Raw genomic sequence first — 14,577 nt, 5'->3', positions numbered from 1 at the left:
CACTGATGAAGGGAATGCATACTGTTCCTGAAACATGTATGATGGAATAAATAATTTTCAATCATTAAAAGTGTATTGACAAGGTGGACACAACATAAACTATTTTAAATAGTTTCTTTACTAGATTTAGACAAGTCAATACAGGATAATAATAATTATACAATTAAAAATTATTTAGTATTTGACTACACACTAAGAAACTAACAGACACTAAAAAGACTGTCAGACTGATGAACGCGCACTGCAAGCAGGTGAATCATACCTCAGTGTGCATGACCTTGGTAAAAATAATTACCCATGCTACCCTTCCTCACAGCACATGGTATACGCTGCTGCGCAAGTCTCCACTACTTGCTGTGATGCTATGCAGATCAGTTAGCCGTGACAAATTATATTTTGTGCGTATTTCTGCTAGTAATTTTGTTAATAATTAAATAAATTAAACTAAAAAATTACCTGATAAGACAACAGGGCTTGTACAAATTGCTTTTTTAAAATAACTCCTATAATTCTTAATTTCAGCTGGCTAAAATGGAATAAAAAGGTAAGGTTTTCTCCACAAAGCCCCCACTAATCGCCGCTACTGCCTGGCATCTCCTGGGTGGCTACTGAGGCAATTGTGATGTTCTCTTCTCACTAACAGGTCATACTGCTGTAGTTAACTACAGTCAGTTGTTCCAGCTGAAGGATGATTAAAATGGCAAGAGAATTTTGACAAATGAACAATCATCATGGTGCAAAAAGACATTTGCCATGGAGTAAATATAACAAGGTGATTATATAATTTTGCTATCAAGTGTCACTGTACTGATTATTATTACATTTCTAACAGTTATAAATATTATTCATGGTCTACTAATAATTCACAGTTTACATAGCTGTCAACTTGCATTCGGCAGACAGTCGGTTCAAATCCCCCTGTTCACAGCCCTGAAGGTAGTTTTCCATGGTTTCCCATTTTCACACCAGGCATATCCTGGGGCTGTACCTCAATTAAAGCCACAGTTGCTTCCTTCCCACTCCTAGACCTATCCTATCATCACAATAAGATCTATCTGTGTGAATGTGATTTAAAGCAAATTTTTAAAAAAATTCATGATTTGTAACAATTTATACATCACTTGTTATACAGCATTTCAGTTGAGTGATGTTAACCGTACATCCAAAAAGGAAAAAAATATCATTATATCATTTTGCAACACGTCTTATCATTTTGGTGATAACTAGTAATAATTACACAAACAGAGGACGTGAGATGCAAATCTGCCAGGGTGCTCGTTTTTATGCACAGAAGCCTCCGTGGATGCAAGTCGAATGCTATACTGTCGGCTTACCTGACTCTCGTGAGTCCTATAATAATGTATGGTCTACCCTACTACTGCAGCTAACCTTCACAAACTAGGAGTCCAACATCGAGCTGAATGACTAAATAACAAGAACAGCTGCCTGTCTTCCCTCCTGTCAATCGCCTCCTTGTGTAAAAAAAGTGCGTCACCTTCTCACGTAAGTCCCTCATGCGGGCCATTTACCTTTCACCATCCCCTTGACTCTCCTTATCCTACAGTTCCATCCGGTGTGTATACCCCGCCTTTGCGTGAACTGAGTCCTACAAATTAGGTTTCTTTCCTCGTTCAGCGCGGCTTTGAAACGACTTCTCCGCCAACATTAAATGTAAAAATGTAAATATAGTTAAATGTTACGTTAGGAAGTACATGTGGTGAGAAAATGTATGCGAATATGTGGAAGAATGAACCAGAGAGTGAAAGGTTGTGTAAATGAGGAATATGTATACATTATACTTTGTTAATTTACCTGTAAATAGTGTATAGGATTTAGATAATTATTTCAAAATGTCAGGGGGCACTATGTGTAGGAGGCCTGTCCTTTTCCCCTGGTTATCCATAAATACTGTAAAGGTTTATGGTAAATAAATAAATAAATAAATAAATAAATAAATAAATAAATAAATAAATAAATAAATAAAAAATGAATGAATGAATGAATGAATGAATGAATGAATGAATGAATGAATGAATGAATGAATGAATTGTTTATTATTAAACAATGTTGTAAAAATATTACTGTAATGTTTCTATATCTTGCATTTAACACAGCCTGTTCATATATATGTTTGTACTGGTTAGGGATCTTTTCAATTTTTTTGTAGAGTGTAGTGTAATTGGAGTCTCTGTTGTAGACCAATTAAACAACAAATTAAAAAAATGATAGAATTATAAATATACTGGTATTTCATTTTATCTTATTTTTCATTATGAAATTTCCCACATGAACAGAAAAGGAGGGTCATTGGGAACTCATATTTAGGGTCATGAAAATAAATATTATTCAGCTTGTATCAGATATTTCTGGGGCCAGTTTGTTATTTTCTTGGGGATTTAAGGTTGGGTGCCCTTCCTGATGCTAAGTGTTATTTCAGGTAAATGTTCTAGCCCGGGTTCAACTGGGATTCAAACCTCAGCCATTTAGACAGAAAACCAGCAGCTAAGCCAATGCACTAATCACAACTCCCTAGTTAAGGTCAATAAAACAGCATTGATTAATCTGTTTTCTTCAGATTAGTTCATGGATATTTCTGCCATTCTTTTCCATGACTGATTCTAATATAGGTAGTCTGAATTATAAAATCACCTTTTCTCTATATGCAGTCTGTCCAACGCACCACAGCAGTTCCAGTATTGCTATGAACATACCAAGTCCTGTTCCAGCCACCAGCACCAGAAATACTCCACCAACATTCTCAAGTTTCAAACTAGAAATTGTACTGGAGGCTTCTGTACTCTGGAAAGAAGAGTTAATAGTTTGAATTAGAGGATATCAAATATGACTGAGAAACTGTGTGAACATGAGAACCATTTATGGTGAACAACAAAAGCAAAATACCTTTATTATTTATTACCACTTGTCTTACCATTAGCTCAATACAACAACTGCTTCCCCATTTTCTTATACTTGTAAATTACACTAACAACAACTTCTACTTCTGCTATGTTACAGAATTTCCTCTTTATCACTGCATTTCTTTAGCAGTTTATGAAGGCTAGGACCAGTTACTGAATATATCCAAATGAAATGAAATATCCTATGGCTTTTAGTGCCGGGATATCCCAGGACGGGTTCGGCTCGCCAGGTGCAGGTCTTTCTATTTGACGCCCGTAGGCGACCTGCACGTCATGATGGGGGTGAAATGATGATGAAGACAACACATACACCCAGCCCCTGTGCCATTGGAATTAACCAATTAAGATTAAAATCCCCGACCCGGCCGGTAATCGAACCCGGGGCCCTCTGAACCGAAGGCCAGTACGCTGACCATTCAGCCAAGAGTCGGACATATCCAAATGAAGAATGAAGAATGAAGAATAATTAAATGACTGAATAAACAACAATAGAGTAACAACCAAGGCTACCATTAGTCTAAGTGTTAATGTTAATATTTAACTAGCATATAAAGCTACTTATTAGGTTTCCATGTGAAAATTTATATTAATGGTAGTGATACCACAAATAATTAAAATTGCAAATAGAACATATAAAAGAGGATTTATGGCTCAAACTATTTCACAAATTAAGTTTATTAGAGCTGAGAACTGACTAAACATGTTCTTTCTTTGGCACAGTTGAAGAATTAAATGAAAATGAATTTTATTGCAGCTGTGGTGAGATGTGTCCCTGGCAGGAATCAAGTAGCCCATTGCCATGAATGCAACGAGTATGAAACCTTCTCTCATCTGCTTGGATTTGTCGTAAGAGTGAACTTATCCACACCAACAGACATCAAAGGCTCAGATCAGCCATTGCAGATTCTCTGAGAGAGAGATTCAAAAATATGACTTTGGAGAAGTCTTGTGTATCGGGCACTGGTTCACTGAGAAGAGCTGACATTATGGCTATTAACCATAAGGAAAATAGGGGATACATATTTGACCCAGGAATTAGATATTGGTTAACTGCAGACCAAGTTAAGGAACTTGATTTAGAAGAACTTTATGAGTCTTGCATGTGATGCATGCAAGAGAAGTATGGAATATCAAATTGAGAAATCACTTACTTTTTGGAGCAAGAAGAGTGATTCCAAAATTTACAATTAACATTCTTGAAAAGTTTTGTGTCAACAGTTCAAATTACAGTTATTAGCTCAGAATGTACTTGAAGATTCATTGTCAATTATTGTACATGACCATTCATAGTTTCTTTCTAAAAAGCAAATCCCCAGTGGACAGCCCTTAACCATGAATTAAAAAATAAAAAAGTTGTTTACTTTTTTCTTTATCATAATCATTATTAATATTATTGTTTGTACAAATTGATTAGTAGGCTGTAGCTTTAACCTTTAATTAAGTTCAGTTATTGTTCAAGGGTTGATACCAAGAACAGAGACTAAATAGGACACCATCCATTCCTATCATAGAGTTCTTCAAAGGGAGAAGGGAGGATTTTCTAAAATGCAATGTATGTTCTGGAGTTATCATGTCGAAGAAATAATCCCCTTGTCTCAAGAATGAAAGCAAGCAAGCTTTCAATTTAACGTTACTGTTGGTGTGATGATTATAATCATAGGACCTCCAGTTTTATATAGAATCAAATTCACAGGAACATTGAACTTTAATTTCCAAACTCCCTCATATATATATGCTAGGATTCAAATTTAGGGGTCTTAAATGAGACAGTGCCACGCGTCTATTATGCCCCTATCTTATGAATGACAAAAGAGTCTATGACAAGTCCCTCTGCAGTGAAATGAGGGCAATCCCAGTTCTTTTTATATAGTTTACTCTTAGTCCCTTTGTGGACCACTGGTAGAGTATTAGCCTCTGGACCCAAAATTGCAGGTTTAATCGCAATGCAGGGAGTCAAATTTTTGAAAGATGGAGAAAAAGTTCATTCTGCACTCCATGTCATAAAATGTCAGCAGCATGTAAATGACCTCTGGTAACGCATTTAGTATTAACCAGACAAAATAAATTAAAATACAGCCTTAGGTTGCCCAACAAAGACCTGTTTCTCTGCTATTTGGTAGAGTAAAATAGAGCATCAAAATGGACATGCAGACAACCTAAACGGCATGAAATCAAAATATCTGCATGTGTTAACTGTGATGATGTTATTATTATTGTTATTATTATTATTATTATTATTATTATTATTGTTGTTGTTGTTGTTGTTGTTGTTGTTGTTCCGGGGTTATCTGTGGAACGCAGAGGTGAAAGAAGGTGCTGGTTGGAATGGGTCTGTCTACAATAGTCAAATTTTAAAATAAACCTTATGTTTCTTTTCAGAAAATTAAACTTAACAAAAGTCTTCACTAGGTGAAGGAACAAAATTACAGGTACAAAGCAATTTTTATACATGAAATTTACAAGATCTGAGCTGCAAGCTCCAATTTACAAATTTACAACATCAAAAATGTTGCGTTTAGTTAGATAAGGAGAGATATCTCCCAATACACCATTTTCATGAGCACTTAGCTCCAACAGTAACAATTTATGGCCTTCCAATGGCGCCACTCATTATTACACAAATACCAGAAAAGAGCTTACATGCTCTCTGAATTCAACAAAGGAGACTGCGCTCCCAATTCCTTACAGCCTACTCAAGGCAACTTTACATAAAACTTTACAATCTCTGGCCCCTCTAGGCACAACCTACAATTTACAATTCCTTTACACAGGGGTATCTAGTACCCATACTACTGGGCCTTCGTAGAAAAGAAGAACAGGCTAAATTGCTGGCCCAAACTCAAAAGGTATGGAGGCGTACACTTGCGCTCATTGAAAACCAAGTTTTAAAACCCTACTCGGGCTTGTGGCCCGATGATGCAGAGGCTAAACCCAAACTAATGAGGTGACTCGAAGGACAAGTTAATTTATGATTTACATGAGAAAAACAGTTACAAAATCGTAGTCACCTCAAGATAAATTGAACGGGAATTCGAGAGGGTAACGCACTCCCCGATTTACAGTTTAGGTCTTTATCAAATTTTACATTTAGCAGAGTTTAAATTTTAGAAAACAGATGGTTATATAGTTAAAGATTAGAACCTTCCCCTCGGGTGAGTTTGCGGAGATAGCCACAGGGATAGAAAACTGGTGGCTATTACCTGGGCTGATGTTCTGCCTGCCGAAGAATGAGGAACCCTGCTTCCTCTCTTAACACACACACTCAGACTTTCGACGATCTGTAAGACAAGGTACCTTGAAAAAGCCGCAGTTTTTATACCCAAGAGGAGGGTTCGAGAAGGCTCTGGACTAAATCTGGACACACCCTCTCACTTTATTGGTTAAACAAAAAGCTACAAGAAGCCTATGATTGGCTGAAAAGTAATTACAGAAAATTTGTTATTGGCCAGACTCAAAAGCTGGCGGGATGAGAAGGAAGTGTTGCAAACCTTGAAAGTTAATTCAGTTGCGGAAACTTATAAACACAAAACTTCTTTAAATCACCAATCCTTCCACCCTGCACCAGAGTGCATGACCTCAGTTTTTTTTGTAAGGACATCTATGGAGAAAAGTTCAAACTTCTTGATGTACAGCAAAACAAAACAAGGAAATCCAATCAGTTTAGGAAACTTCAAAATAACAGTTATTCAGTAGTAACATTTCTAATTAATGTCCCAACTTTATGTATTAGCAGTTTCACGTTTTTCTCAATAGGTAGAGTTCCTTAAGGTGCTTCTTTTAAATGTGCGGGGTTGAGGTGTACCTCCTGGTACAATTATTATTATGATTTTTTTATTTTTTTTTATTTTTTTTTACCGTTATTGTTATTATACCCTAATGAACATACGAATTATGGACATGAGATATAAAGACTGCATTATACAGTTTAGATAAAAAAACTGGATATCCGTATATTACAGAAACAATTACTCCTTAATGGAAATTAGTCATCAGTTCAGTCACACGTAAGTACGTAATATTCACAAGAGTGCCGAGCTGAATGGCTCAGACGGTTAAGGCGCTGGCTCTCTGAGCCCAAGTTGGCAGGTTGAATCCTGGCTCAATCCAGTGGTATTCGAAGGTGCTCAGGTCTGTCAGCCGTAGCTTTACTGGCATATAAAATAACATTTCTGGGACAAAGTTCTGGCACCTCGGCATCTGTGAAAACCATGAAAAGTAGTTATTGGAACATAAAACCAATCACATTGTTATTAATATAGAACTTTCTGACAGTCACAATACAAAAGCAAGAATAAAGTACGATAGGTCTTCTCTCTAATATTTGAGCTAGCTGGAGTTTGTAACAACATTTATTTCCCAACATTCTTCCTCAACTCATAATTTTTGAAGACTCGTTTATCAATAACTGCAAATGGAGAACGTTACGCGCACGACTTAAGTCAAATACTAATGCCTAAAACAGAAGAAAGTTACCCTATCAACTTCAACATAACACCAATGCCACTGGTCGCGCGATGAGAGAATATTTCACACAGGGCGCATGAACTCGTACATAATATTTGTTCCGACTAGATGAGGGGATGCTTACGCTTCAGATGTGAATTGTCTTACTCACGACAGTTATAAACTCAGCTAGAAGAGGGAACAGTCACTTCCCATGCATCGCTGAGAAGTAAACTCACAACACAAAATAATGTGAGAAAAAATCTCATATAGCGACCACTCGTGGGTTAATTTCACATGATGATAACGAGAATTCAAAAAATACTTGCATTATTGTCCATGGAACAACTGGAGGAGATAGAAAGTAGGTATGTAGTAAGAGTAATTTCTATAGGGCCTACAGTGCTTTATCAGTAGTGTATGGCTGTTTTTTACTGTACCACACTGTAAATATACAGTTGCCTGCTTTGATTTATTTAAGTATCTTAATTTCTCCAAGCAGTTTATTAATAAATACAGCAAGTTTATAAGTTTTCATTGAGTTAATAATTCATTATGTCATCCACTAAGGCCTTGAAGTACGTGTGCTAGTACAGGTGGTAAAGGTGTACCTAGAAGGATGTTGGTTCGACTCCTCATCAGGTAGTCAGAATTTAGGAATTATATCACCACTTCCTTCTTTTTCTGCCATCTTTTTTATGAGTTCAACACTTTTTTTAATAATATTTATTTGTGGCGTCGACCTCTATAGATCTTCCGCCACTACTTTCACCATATGTTATGAACCTGCGTGTAATTGTAATTGCTTAAGTGTAGAGTGTTGAATGTGAAGAAAGGAACATTAAGGACGACACAAACACCCAGTCCCCAGGCCAGGGATATTAATCATTTACAATTAAAAAGCCCTGACCCAGTCAGGAATTGAACCCGGGGCTGCCGAGTGACAGGCGGACGCGTTACCCTCTACACCGAGTTCGACACTTACTTGCCTTTATGTTTCTGTGAAATTCTTTTATAATAAAATAGCAATAGGTATCAAAAACCTAATATTTTGTTGCTGGTTCTTGGTTATTAATGACAAAATCTCACAAAGTGGTGATAACTTGTTTTTGCATAACTACATGCTCCATAGCCCTGAGCATCAAAAAGTTAACCACCACAGATTTTTGCTTAGCTGCTTAATGCATAACTTTGATCTGCAAACTACAAATACAGCTAAGCTGAATTTGAGGAAAACAGGGAAAATATTGCATTGAATGAGTTTTTTCTGAATAATTGCATTTTGTGCACCACCTTACGTATGGTGAAATTACCAAATATTGATTTATTTTCATTAAAATATCTCTTCTAAGATGTTTTTAAATATCTAAATCTTTGAGCACATCTTGCTCCAAACTAATATTGGGTGCAGAGGCACATAATGCATAACACCATCCAATTAGAAGACTACAAGATTACAGGGCCATTCTTGAGAAATCTTCAGAACTGATGTGAGAAGTGTATGGCATGAAGAAAGCTGTGTAAACATGGGAAAGAAAGATATATTTTATGTTGAGAGTGCCTTTCTAAGACCTCTGCTCAGAGAAATATTTCTATACATTAATTGTATTTTAATGACTTATTGTAAAGTTTAAGGATTAAAATAAATAATCAACCTGACATTGTCCTCCACCTCTTTCTTCTTTCCACCATTTATCCTTTAACTTCATGAGTTTCCCTGTCTCTTGAAGCTGCAGTACTGCCCCATTCAGTTCATTACGATATGGGTAATCTACAACATAAAACATTTGGTCTTACACAAAAATGTTTCAAAAATATTTTTATTTTGTTCCTTGTTTCATTAATGCAGTTACTTCCCACATTCCACAATGGTACACTCACTACATGCATGTGACAACTCAACCTGCAGTGCTTAGGGTATCTATATTCAGAACTCACATGTATTAGTGTGTATATACATTTGAATAAACATCATACTGGGAGTGAATGAGAAGGGTCATACTTGCATGTGATTCTACTAGAGCAGGAATGGCAAACCTTTATCAACTAGCATGTCAATTAAGGTCTTGTGTAATATTTCTTACTGTCTAGTGCGTGATCGGTATGCACTAGCCATGCGACTTGGTGGGGGTGCTATTTACCAACTGATGAGCCCAACTTAGCTCACGGAGGTGAAACGTTGGCAACCAGGAATGAGTTAGCTGGAAAATTATAATGTCCAATGACGGACCTTTTATATTGGTATTATAAGTGGTATGTTCCGAGCTGTCAGTGGAGAGATGGCGTGGAAATAAGTTTGAGTGGTGTCTTTAAAAGTAGGAAAGATCACAATATGAAGATAAAATTGGAATTCAAGAGGACAAATTGGGGCAAATATTTGTTTATAGGAAAAGGAGTTAGGGATTGGAATAACTTACCAAGGGAGATGTTCAATAAATTTCCAATTTCTTTGCAATCATTAAAGAAAAAGCTAGGAAAACAACAGATAGGGAATCTGCCACCTGGACAACTGCCCTAAATGCAGACCAGTACTGACTGACTGACTGACTGACTGACTGACTGACTGACTGACTGACTGACTGACTGACTGATGCAATATTATTGTATTGAAAAGGTGGACCATTTCAACATTAATTTAATAATTATTATTGTACCATTTGCAGCATACAGAATTCGTTTAGAAGCCCTGTGTCTGTCCTGAACAGCAGGGTGAAACATAGATACGTCCGCTCCTGTATCCACCAAAAAAGATGTACCAGAAGAACGATCAGTGATAAAAAGTGGCGAGACGTAATTTCGCCCACATCGTTATGTGCCGCCTAAGCATTTTCCAAAGCAAAAGGAAGCTGTGCACTAAAGGAGCATGGTGCAACATGTTTTTTTCCTTTTCATGGTATTTGAGATGATATGAGCATAATGTACTGTCTGGTTGGTGTTTTTGACGATGAGATGAACGTGATCTTGGACAAGATTGGAATCGATTTTGATTCTCAAGCATACCATTGATTGATAGTGACAGTCTTTTGATTTGTACCTCTAAACGGAAGATCCAATTGAGTTGTGGCAAAGATGATTCGGTAGTAGATGGTGTTGACTGTGTGGAAGATATGCAAGATGTGGGGTAAGAATAATATTTCTTTCTTTGCTAGTTGCTTTACGTCACACCGGCACAGATAGGTTTTATGGCAATGATGGGACAGAAAAGGCCTACGGATTGGAAGGAAGTGGCTGTGGCCTTAATTAAGGTACAACCCCAGCATTTGCCTGGTGTGAAAATGGGATACCATGGAAAACCTTCTTCAGGCCTGCCGACAGTGGGGTTCGAACCCACTATCTCTCAGATGTGAGCTCACAGCTGCATGCTCCTAACAGCACGGCCAAGTTGTCCGGTATTAGAATACTCCAATATTCAGCCAGCCAAAATAGCCATGTTGTCTAGTGTGTCATTTGATGAGGCTAATATAGATCTTAAGTTTAAGGGTAGTCGTTGCATGGAAATTTTGTTAAAAGTACTCTTTTACTTTGCTTCTGGCGAGGACACGCATTTCTCTTAACAGCTGGCTGGGTTTCTTGTCCCCTAGTTCAAGTTCTGTTAAGAGTTTTGTAACCTTCCGCCCTTCATATTCTGCAAATTCTCCTATTACACGTGTTTTAAGATCTGTGAAAGGTGTGTTAGTTAGAGGTTTGGTTAAGAAATCACTCAACAGTTCTGCAACATCTGATTCAAGTGACCCTATAACATAATTAAATTTTGTAAGCTCAGCAGTGATACGAGCAGTATTTGGACTAACCAGATTCTAATGTTTTTATGCCATATAGGCAGAATTTTAACTGCAACTCGCACTATTTGTTCATTGTCTGTAGGTGTGTTGTCATGTGGCATTGCAGTATTTGTGGTGTCACTGGTTGACATGGCAATAATATTTATATGGAATAATATTAGATACACACTATCTACATTGCACTGGTACTGTACGGGGTCACCACTATGGATATTTAATTCCACATTGAGTTGTATAGATTTAATTAAGACTCTACACTAGCTTGCACATTAGTTGCCATTTTTTAGAACCTCTATTAAGAACGCCAACGGCCGTAGCTGTGTTGCAACACCGGATCCCGTGAGATCTCCAAAGTTAAGCAACATTGGGTGTGGTGAATATTTGGATGGGTTGCCACGCGCTTTTGGTGGGGGGGGTAAGGGAATGGAGGAGCGGAAAGGAACTGGCCACCCTACCGTACATAAACTCGGGCTCAGGCATACCTCTGCGGAGTTTCGGACCTGCCTTCGGGCAGAATACACCCTTAACTTACGTATTACGAACAATGGCAAAGACGAATAAATCTAAGATTACATAAAAAAGCAAGTAAGACTGTCTAATAATATACTTGTTCAGTTTACCAATAGTTCATGAGGGGGTTACTCCCCACAGTGGTATGTGAGAATGGTATGCACTGCATGCGCAATTAACAGACTTTGAGTGATACGGTATAGTGAGCTTTTGTGAGACCAAACAGTCATACCAGATAAGAGAACAGCATGTTAGGTGAGAATGGTTGGCAGTCTATCGAGATTTATACCATTGGTCAGAGGTGATTGGAAAGTTATAAAAAAATTAATCAATCAATCTCTTTCTTTTTTCCACCATTTAGCCTTTAAGTGTCCATGCCTATAAGCCTGGCTCCTAACAGCACCAACAAACAGATATATGCAGTCCTTCTCTGGCATGATCTCACATCTGACACCTTGGCTGAATAGTTAGCAACGAGGCCTTTGGTTCACAGGTTCCAGGATTCTGATTAGTTCTTCTGGCAAAAGAACTTGGTGTTTGTCCCAATGACGAACGCACATACAATCCTCACAGATGTGGAAAAAGCAACAGAAGAAGACTAAGTCAGGGCAGACAACCCTAGCATCTGAAATGAGTGGGTTACAGCTACAGATACTTCCCTCACTTTGGCATAAAGGAGCCATAAGATGAAGAAGAAGAAATCTGTATTTTAATCCACTAGTTTTCTTAGATGGTATACTCCTGCAGGACTTACTTCCAACTGTTTATTTTTAAAATCTCTGTAGTGACTCTTTTGATTTCTGATCACCTTTCTCACTGGAACAAACTCTTGAATTGGTGTGTGTTGCAGTACGACGGTTTCTCAGCTTTGTCTTTGCATATTTCACAGGTTTATATCTGTCAACTGATGGGGTATTTGAATCAATAAACGTAGAAAAGTAAGCAATGAACAGCGATGAACTTAAATCAGTGACAGACTGATGACTGATGATGTTATTCATCAAGCTGAACCGTCAATGTTCGTGATCACGAGCGTAGTCAGAGAGTAAAAACTGACCGACGGAATGGCAAAATTAAAGAGAAAAGAAACCAAACACAAGGAATCACAGTCATACTCTAACAAGTGGAGTTAAGCAGAGGGTATATGGCATATACCCGCGTATATTCTTGACTACAGCCCAACTATATGCCAAGACTGCTGGATAATATAAAAAAAATCACAGCAGACTTTACAGTGACCACAGAACAGATTAGAGGTAGTCTCCCATCATGAGTATTGGTTAGGATCCTCTTCAACCATTCAATTTAAGCTGGGATACAACCATGCCTAATAATGTACAAATTTCCACTCTCATCTCACAACCAGGCAGCCCATTTCCAGTAATGTCAAGAAAGGAGCACCTGGAGGGACAAAATCTTGTGTTCAGTGATGAAAGCAATGATCCTGTTAATGGTTGCTAGCATGTACAGCATTGACAAGGGAAAACCCCTTACTACATTGCATATGGCTGTGATTTACAGAACAAACACTTCAAATCATAGTGTGGACGGCTATTGTTTGCAATGACTATTCACCTCTGAAGTTTGTGTTAAGGAACACTGAAATGTGTCAGGAACATTGCCCAGCCAATTTTTCTGCCTTCATAGCAGACATGTTCTCTGAAATGTCCATCAAATACCCTGGCCAGGATAAAAACGATTGAACACATTTTGGATTAAATTGGTCCTTATCTGGCGTGATCTTAGACACTTCAAACAACTCTTGCCCATCTGTGTCACTAAGTTGACTGTGCATGGGACTTCTTCATTCCATGGGATGATATTTCTCATGTATATGATCATGATCCTCCCCTGCAAACCATGTGACCTTGCCACGGTGTGGAGGCTTGGGTGTCCCAATGAAGCAGATAGCCGAGCCGCAGGTGCAACCATATCGGATGGGTATCTGTTGAAAGACCAGACTAAGGAAGGGTTCATCGAAAGGTAGGTAGCAGTCTTTTGTAAGTTGCAAGGGCGGCAGTCTAGATGATTGGCTGATGTGGCCTTGTAATAACACTCAACATGGCTTAGCTGTGTTGATACTGCTACACGGCTGAAAGCAACGGGAAACTACAGCCGTAACTAACTCCCGAGGACATGCAGCTCTCTCTGTATGATTGATGTACTGATGATGGCTTCCTCCCAGGTAAAATATTCCGGAGGTAAACTAGTCCCCCATTCGGATCTCCAGGTGGGGACTACACGAGAGGGGGAAGATGGATACTGACATTCTGCGAGTCAGAGCGTGGAATGTTAGAAGTTTGAATCGTTGTGGTAGGTTAGAGAATCTGAAAAGAGAGATGGATAGACTAAAGTTAGATGTAGTTGGTATAAGTGAAGTACGTTGGCAGGAAGAACAGGATTTTTGGTCAGACGACTACTGAATTATCAACTCAAAATCAAACAGGGGTAATGCAGAAGTTGGTTTAATAATGAACAAGAAAATAGGGCAGCGGGTAAGCTACTACGACCAGCATAGTGAAAGAATTATTGTCGTCAAGACAGACACCAAACCAATGCCCACCACAATAGTGCAGGTCTATATGCCTACTAGTTCAGCGGATGATGAGGGAATCGAAAGAATATATGAAGAGATAGAAGATGTAATACAATATGTAAAAGGTGACGAGAATCTAATTGTAATGGGAGACTGGAATGCAGTGGCAGGGCAAGGAAGAGAAGGTAATACAGTAGGAGAATTCGGATTGGGACAAAGGAACGAAAGAGGAAGTCGGCTGGTTGAATTCTGCACCGATCATAATTTAGTCCTTGCCAATACTTGGTTCAAACACCACAAATGCCGGCTGTATACGTGGATGAGACCTGGAGACACGGGAAGGTATCAAATAGACTTCATTATTATTCGGCAGAGATTCAAAAACCAG

General features: G+C 38.2%; 1 protein-coding gene across 3 annotated transcripts in view; it reads right to left on the bottom strand.

Annotated features, from left to right (window-relative positions):
* The window catches only part of LOC136866434 (glutamate receptor ionotropic, kainate 2), a 159,233-nt gene that overhangs the window by 5,626 nt on the left and 139,030 nt on the right, over positions 1-14,577 (bottom strand). For all 3 annotated transcript variants that reach the window (XM_067143368.2, XM_067143370.2, XM_067143369.2), the window contains 2 exons: positions 9,017-9,132; positions 2,650-2,799 (listed from right to left, as the gene is read on the bottom strand). In XM_067143368.2, the coding sequence (XP_066999469.2) occupies positions 2,650-2,799; positions 9,017-9,132 (266 nt within the window). The remainder of the gene's footprint in view (positions 1-2,649; positions 2,800-9,016; positions 9,133-14,577) is intronic.

Source organism: Anabrus simplex, chromosome 3 (genome assembly GCF_040414725.1).
Source record: "Anabrus simplex isolate iqAnaSimp1 chromosome 3, ASM4041472v1, whole genome shotgun sequence".
NCBI lineage: Eukaryota > Metazoa > Arthropoda > Insecta > Orthoptera > Tettigoniidae > Anabrus > Anabrus simplex.
The sequence above is the reverse complement of the archived record's forward strand: the minus strand, read 5'-3'. Positions and strand labels throughout refer to the sequence as shown.